At 41.4% G+C, this 8,074-nt stretch overlaps 1 protein-coding gene across 1 annotated transcript in view; it reads right to left on the minus strand.

The window, feature by feature from the left end:
• Positions 1 to 5,507, minus strand: part of LOC142151997 (long-chain fatty acid transport protein 2-like) — a 38,907-nt gene extending 33,400 nt beyond the window's left edge. The window contains exon 1 of the mRNA XM_075208172.1: positions 4,973 to 5,507. Coding sequence (XP_075064273.1) covers positions 4,973 to 5,447 — 475 coding nt within the window. The 5' untranslated portion in view covers positions 5,448 to 5,507. The remainder of the gene's footprint in view (positions 1 to 4,972) is intronic.
• Between the last annotated feature and the right edge of the window lie 2,567 nt (positions 5,508 to 8,074).

An 8,074-nucleotide genomic window follows, 5' to 3' on the forward strand; every position in this document is an offset into this window, starting at 1 on the left:
GGGCGTGGGGCTGATTACGCTGAGAGAGGTCTGTCTTCACTGAATAAAGTGCTTCAATGGATGGGAGGGTTTCTGGAACAGTGACTCCATGACACAGCACAGCGCCCGCAGACCAGTCCATTGAGGCTTCATGATGGCAATACAGGGACACTGAGAAAGGGAGGGAGAAAGTAACAGGAGCCACCAAATCAGTGGGAGAAATAGGGGTATGGCATATCATTGTAATTGTATACTGTCCCATATATATATAAATATATATATATATATATATATATATATATATATATATATATATATATATAATGCCTTTGAGCCCCTAGCTTAAGGATTCTCCACACCTAATCCAGTACTGGCTTCAAAAGGAAAATGTGTTTGTATGGCTCTTTCTCAATGTCCATCTATTTATCACTATAAGTAGATGGACCATTGTCGCTGTCTGACCATACCAATAATTGCAAGTTCCTGTGTATGAGACAGTGGTCCCCATATGGGATATTGCACAGTGCTCCACATTATGTCTTAATAAAAGAAAACAAAACAAAATATGCACCTGGTTTATCCGGATTGAACACTAACAGGCATACCTTATATCAGCACAATAAAAGCTACATAAAAGCACATCAGGGCAACAAAACAGAAGCATGTAATCCAGTTTTCCTAGTTTAGCTCCTTTGTGTTTGAGTATTCAATAAATTGTCACCTTTAAAAAAAAACTTTCGGTGCACAATGTAATCAAATGTGCTACACATGCCTGTGACTATAACTTGAGATTACTGACTGGTAAATACCCGCTGCAAAATATCTACTACAGCTGCGGCATATTCAATGAATATTCAATTCATGTTCTATTTAGAACTAGAGATGCTCACTTACCCCCGTGTTTTGGTTTTGGATCTGGATTAACTTTGTGTTTTGAGTTTGGTTTTGGTTTTGTCAAAACCGCCCTCGTGTCTTTTGGTTTTGGTTTGGGATCTGTATTTTTTTGAAAAATTTCTAAAATATGCTAAAATCACATCATTTTGCTCTTTATTTGTTCCTGCATTATTATTAACTTCAATAACATTAATTTCCAGTTATTTCCAGTTAATTTTGACCACCTCACAGGTCACAATATTACTTTCATACACAACAGTGGCAGATAAAAAAGTGGTGCAAGATGGAATTGTCCTTAGGCCTTCACACCCAAACTTATGTAAGATATTGAAAAGGACATGTACGGTTTAACAAACCAAGCACTCCAGCGACAAGGAGTGCCACTTTTATGGCTGAAGTGCTTGGTTTGCTCAGGCCCCCAGAAAACAAACTAGAAATTACGCTAAGAAATTGTAGATAAAGTACTTTAATGCTTCGCCAGGATCGTTATCAACTTCTGGATTTCGTATCACTACATTTTGGCGACTATGCTTGATCCTAGGTTGAAGAGCTATGTCTTTTCTTTATTTCCCACTGTCCCAGATCACAAGAGATGCAATGAGCTCCTGGTTAGCAAGTTGACAACGGCATCCCCTTCTTCAGTTTCTCCGGCTACTGCTGCTAGGAAAAACTTAGCTTTTCTAAGAGACCCAAGTATGATCCAGATGATTCAGCAGAACATTTTGACATTTGGTATGGTCTAAAAGAAATGCCCAAAAATCGTGACCGCTCTGTTGTAAAATGAGCTACAAATTCCACGTGGGAAGGCCATTACCAGCAATTACATCAAAGTCTTCTGTAATGGTGGATTCCAGCGGGGATGAATTAGTATTGTGTGTGGATGATGTACACACTGATGAGGGTGAGGATGATGACAGTGTAGGTTGCAGGTTCTGGAATCTAGCTGAGAGAAGGAAGCTAGCTGATGCTGGTATGCTTGTTAATAATTTGGGTTGAATGGCATGTTGGCAATTTTATGTTTTTTGACAGTAAACTTTCACCTTTATTGTTTTTTTCTTTAAAAGGTACAAGCTTTTTACTTACATTTTTTTGTTTCCCTGACTTAAAACCACTGTGTGCCTGAACATTGGCTTTAGCACATGATGTAGAGGGATTAGTACGGCAGTTCCCAAAGTGTGCACTCCCAGGGGGTGCCGCGGCGCTGTCACAGGGGTGCCGTGGGCCAGCCATAGCAAAAACAAAACAACACAAAAACTTACCAAACATTCAGTGACACGCTGCGTGAGAGAGGTGGATGCTGGGTCTTTGCGCCACACGGATTGGTAAGTTTTTGTGTTGTTTTGTTTTTGCTACGGCTGGCGCGTGGCAGAAGGGACAGAGGAGGGGGGACCAGCATGGCAGAGGGCAGAGGAGGGGGGACCAGCGTGGCAGAGGGCAGAGGAGGGGGGACCAGCATGGCAGAGGTGGGGGGACCAGCGTGGCAGAGGATGGGGTCCAGCGTGGCAGAGGGCAGAGGAGGGGGGACCAGAGTGACAGAGGGCAGAGGAGGGGGGACCAGCGTGACAGAGGGCAGAGGAGGGGGGACCAGCGTGGCAGAGGGCAGAGGAGGGGGGACCAGCGTGGCAGAGGAGGGGGGGCCAGCGTGACAGAGGGCAGAGGAGGGTGGACCAGCGTGGCAGAGGAGGGGGACAGCGTGAGAGAGGGCAGATGAGGGGGACGGACAGCGTGAGAGAGGGCAGAGGGGGCAGCGTGAGAGAGGGCAGAGGACGCAGCGTGAGAGGGCAGAGTGTCTGGATGCAGAGGGGGCAGAGTGTCTGGATGCAGAGGGGGCAGAGTGTCTGAATGCAGAGGGGGCATTTTTCATACAACTAAATAAGTATTTCTGTCCTGACCTAAATACTTATTACAATTTTTTGACACAACTACTTCTAAAACAGGACTGCTCAGTAATTATTTTGGAGGGGTGGCTTGAAAAAATTATGGAGACTCTAAGGGTGCCGCGAACTGCAAAAGTTTGGGAACCACTGGATTAGTATCATCATGGCTGAGACTGGAGAGTGTCAAGAAAAATATGTGACTGAAAACTGGAGAGTGATAAGAACCCTGCTATCCCTGTTTTGTGTGACCAACAGCACTGAGACTGGAGAGTGACAAGAACAATGTGACTGAAGACTGGAGAGTGACAAGAACACTGCCACCCCTCCTATTTCTGTATGAGCAATGGCACAGTGCAATGTGACTGGAGAGTGACAAGGACGCTGCCACCCATCCTGTTTCTGTATCAGTTATGGCACAGTAGACTGTCACTGGAGACTTTTAAAATCACTGCCAGCCATATTATTACAATTTTGCTTTCAGCACTGAACATTGCCACCTCTCCTGTTGCTGGGTGAGCTATGGCACAGTATAATGTCACTGGAGACTTTTAAGAACACTGCCAGTCCTATAATTTGTCTTTCAGCACTGATAACTGCTACCTCTTCTGTTTCTGTGTGAGCTATGGCACAGTACAATGCCACTGGAGACTGCCAAGACCACTGCTAGCCCTCCTCTTTCTATTTCATTAATGACACTGCCAAGCTGCACTGGAGACTGCCAACAACCCTGCTACCCCTTCTGTGTCTCTCTGTGAAATGGCGCTGGATCTCTGTGGAGTGCAGTACTTACCTAATCCATAAGTCACGAGATCTGATGACGTTTTGCCTCATTTTCACTTCCGAGGGTGCGTGAAAGTACTGAGCCGGCTTGGTACTGAGTTCAGGTGTACTTAGTTATCTGAGCATCTCTATTTAAAGCTCAATGTGACTATTCTTTTCATATAGACAAGCCCTAATACAATTTTGTGAAACATGGTATTTGTCTGATAACCATATGGATATATAATGAAGGTGATTCCCAAACTTGTGACACATCTGCCAACACTGATATCACATGATTATTTTTTCATGACACGCCAATCTTAACCTTATGCAATGAATTAAACCAGAATCATGAATAGGCACAAGTGTTATTAAAAACCAAAAGGAATTGCTGTCAATCTGTTTCATGTACTATTAAAATATAGTTGGCATTTAAACCCTACTGATTTTATGTTGAGGCTACATACACACTGGTATTCAAATTCTGCATTTTTTTGTAATGTTTCCGTTTCATTTCAGTGTGTCTTACATGCCATCAGTGCAATATATTCATCTCAATGGGAGTACAATGTGTCAAGGACAACAGTGCTTAACATTGCTGCCTCACAACACTGGACTCAAATGAGGCAGAGACTGATGTAAATAAAATTAATATTATTTGTAGAATGTTTTATGATATGTAGGTGCTAAATAAATAAATATTAGTAAATAACTTAATAAATAGCTGTAAATATATACAATGAGATGAGATTAAAAAGAGTATACATTTTTGGCTTATGCAAAATAATAACATCCTGTTTTGCTTTTCTTTGCTTTGCTGCTAACTCAGCATCAGGCCCTGAATGTATTAATAAATGCACTTGAACTATAAGGAATTTTACAGTTCCATCTTTTTACAAAATGTCTTTTACTTTCTATACCTATACTTAATGGGCCTGATTTATTATGGAAAGAAAAACAGAAAATAGGAGTAACTTTGCACCCTGGCAAAACCGATGTAAATTTAATATGTAACGGCAAATTTTAGTTGGGATAGGGCATGTCCTAGATCAACTTTAAATTTCAGTGTAAACATAAAGCTATTTAGTATTTCTTTGCTACATGAAATAATAGCCAGTATTTAACTTATGTGCAAAATAATAAACTAATTTGCACCCTATGCATTGTAACATGGTTTGTCCAGGAGAAAACTTACTCCTTTTTCTTTCTCCCTACTTTCCTTAATTGCCCAATATCTGTAGAGATTGCAGACCTTTGGCATACAAGAATAGATATAGATATTCATGCTGCAATATACAATATTTAAAAACCTGATTTACTTGACTCCTTACCTCCTGAACATCTGTAATACAGTCCTGTAAATAATTCCATGCATGCTCTACATGTTTACCTCTCATGCTGACGGATAGGTTATCTCTTCACTATCTTATTTAGTTCTCAGGACTTTACGGGTCTCTTACCTGGAGCAACAATAAGCACTTTTGCCCTACTGCACTTGAAGCAATGAAGAAAGGATTTAGCACGTATGTTGTAGTTCAGACAAGCCATGGGGCATCCTAATTTGGCTAGTGCCAACCAAAGCCAGATATATGCAGGCTCATTACCCAAAAATATACCAACACAGTCACCTTTGTTAAGCTTTGCATACTGCGCTAAAGCCCATGCTGCTTGGTTGCTTTTAAGATCTATCTCCTTGTAGGTATATGACTGGTCTTGGTACAAAATAAATGTCTGATCAGGTCTTATGGACACCTGTTTCAAAAATATATCCAACATGCCAAAAGAGGGGCAGCGTCGAAGTGACTGATCTATCATCCTTGCATAGCCTGCTGCTCTGAAGAAGAACTGTAAGTCCTGCCACAAGTAGGAGAAGAATATACGTTTCAGCATCCATAGTAGTGGAATCCCGAGTAAAGCTGTCTGTACTAAAGACATCTTGTAGGACAGAAAAATGGAGCGTTGCTGTGTGTCAAACACTGGTTCACAAACAAGCTGCTAAAGGTGTGTACTGTAGAATCATTATGCTGTACAAAGAATGCTATGGTGTACTCTGAACTCTGAAAAGATCGTATTTCATACCTTTAACCTGTTAACTACCATGGTGACTGTCACCCACTTACCAAACAATGTGGTCTGTGCAGACAGTCACTGCCATGGCAGTAATAAGAGCTAATTACTATGAGGCATTACTAGATATAGCAGTTAGCACAATTAGAGTGTGAACCTGTGCATGTGACTTTAAGTATTGCACACGAAGGACTCAGAATCCCATTGCAGAGGTTCTGCATGGTCAGGCATGCACTTTGTAGGCATGCATGTGCAGATCACATTAGGAATTTGCTTTTTACTTGTCTGTCATAACCCCATTGCTACTACTTACTATCAAAGTGTAAATGTCCTGAAAATCAATACTCACCTTTGATTGATCTATTGCACATTAGACAATGTAAGTAAAACTCTTCTTGCTATGGGTTACAGCACTTTTGCACATTATTAGTAAATACACCCATTGTCTGCATTTGAAATATAAAACCTATATTAGAAAGTTAACTAGGGATGTTCACTGACCCCCGTGTTTTGGTTTTGGTTTTGGATCTGTATTTTTTTTTTTGCAAATTTTGCTATAAAATGCTAAAATCACATAATTTGGCTTTTTTTTGTTCATGAATTTCCAGTAATTTCAAGTCAGTTTTGACCACCTCACAAGTTACAATATTATTTTCATCCAGTTTAGACCAAAGACTGCAGCCCGCTGGCTGGTTGCTAAGAGAAAGAGCAACGACACAAACACAGGGCAGTTTATAGCACATCTATGAAACATTGCCATACAGCAGTGGCAGAAAAGAAAAGGGGTGCAAGATGGAATTGTCCTTGGACCCGCCAAAGGAAAATTGTTGTCATCATCCTCACCCTCATTAGTGTGTACATCATCCTCACACAATATTAATTCATTCTCACTGGAATCCACCATTATAGAAGTCTCTGTACTTTGATGTAATTGCCGGTGTGAGGAAACGGGGTACTACTGGACTGAGAACTATGTAATCATCACCCGTTTCTCACGGTTTATTGTACTTTTTAATCCTTGGCCCAGTCTAAGTATATACACCAGAGCATTGGTGTATTATGTGTATTATTATTTCATGTTATTAGACACATTTTGCCCATACTATTACCTGTGATATTGTATGTAGTATAAATAGAAACAATATTGCCATACTGTGTGAAAATATCAGAACAACAGCAGTCATTTTGCTTGTGGTAGCTAATGTAATTACCATTTGTCTCAAATGTGTATTGTATGGGGTGCAGCTGAGATGAGGTTTGTTATCAGAACAATGTCTGAGTTAACTAGCTGGCAGCCCATGTTAATTAGCTAGGTCAACAGATAACCTGAGAGGTAATGAGGTTAGAACTTCTACTCATATGCAATGTGCCTCCACAGTAATATATTGGTTGAAATAGCATGGGGAAATGTATCAATATGTGTCAATATAAATGTAATTGTATCAAAAGGTATCACAGACTTATATTGTGTAACCCTGCTGATATCATGTGTCAAAAGTCTTATTGTTCCATGTAAGCGTGCAGTGTCATTCCTTGATGTACTATTGTAACCCCATGTGTAGTGTATCCAGCCAAAACAGCTAATTGAGTCAAGCCATTCTATTGTCTAATCAAGGTAACAGGGACAGTATGTCTAGCAGCTAAATTGTTGACTGGGAGGCCCCTTCTGTAAAGGGGAGGTTGGAGACATTTGACCCTATTTCCTGGGTACAGAGAAAATAATATAGGGCGAGGAGAATGCCAGGGGGTCATGCTAGTTTGGAGGATCCTGGTGTAGAAGACATCAGTGAAAAGGACTCTGGGCCAGGAACTGTGGTGCCGCTGGAGGGAACCCTACCAGGACAGGGTTGGTGTGAGCTAGTAACCCAGGCTAGGAGACACCATAACTGTTTTGCTAAACGGTAGTGGTAATATTGCGGGAGGATAAGACCCTGAAAGGGACAGAGATTATGACTTTGGAGTGCTGACTGCAGGAGGCTGCTGGAGGATACGTGCTACCATTTACCCTGTAACTTGTGAACGTCTTGTGGTGTTGTGCTGTCGTAATAAAGTCTTATTTTGGATATATCTTGGTCTACCCGAGTGAGTTGAATCCCACAGAGGGTAACTTCCATCCCAGCTAAGGGTGGTATCCTCACAGCCGGTAAAGGCATTCCTCATCTTTTCCACATTTTTATGAAGTATCCTCCTATGCCAATCGCTGACAAGGTTCCCGGCTGTGCCTAAAACTCACTGGAGGGTGCGCAGCTTAGGTATTGCAAAGAAAGGTTGTACATGGGTCTCCGAATTGCCTTTTTTTCCTCCCAGTATGTAAAAAGGACTGTCTGACATATCTAGTTGTACGCTGTTATTAAAATTATCCTCCACCATTCTTTGTATGTTGATAGTAGGATCAGGTGGAGTTATGGCAGAGGTGTCACGATTTTTGGGCAATTCTTTTAGACCAGACCAGATGTCAATGTTCTGCTAACTCATATGCATCACCACCGGGTCTC

This window comes from Mixophyes fleayi, chromosome 4 (assembly GCF_038048845.1).
Source record: "Mixophyes fleayi isolate aMixFle1 chromosome 4, aMixFle1.hap1, whole genome shotgun sequence".
NCBI lineage: Eukaryota > Metazoa > Chordata > Amphibia > Anura > Limnodynastidae > Mixophyes > Mixophyes fleayi.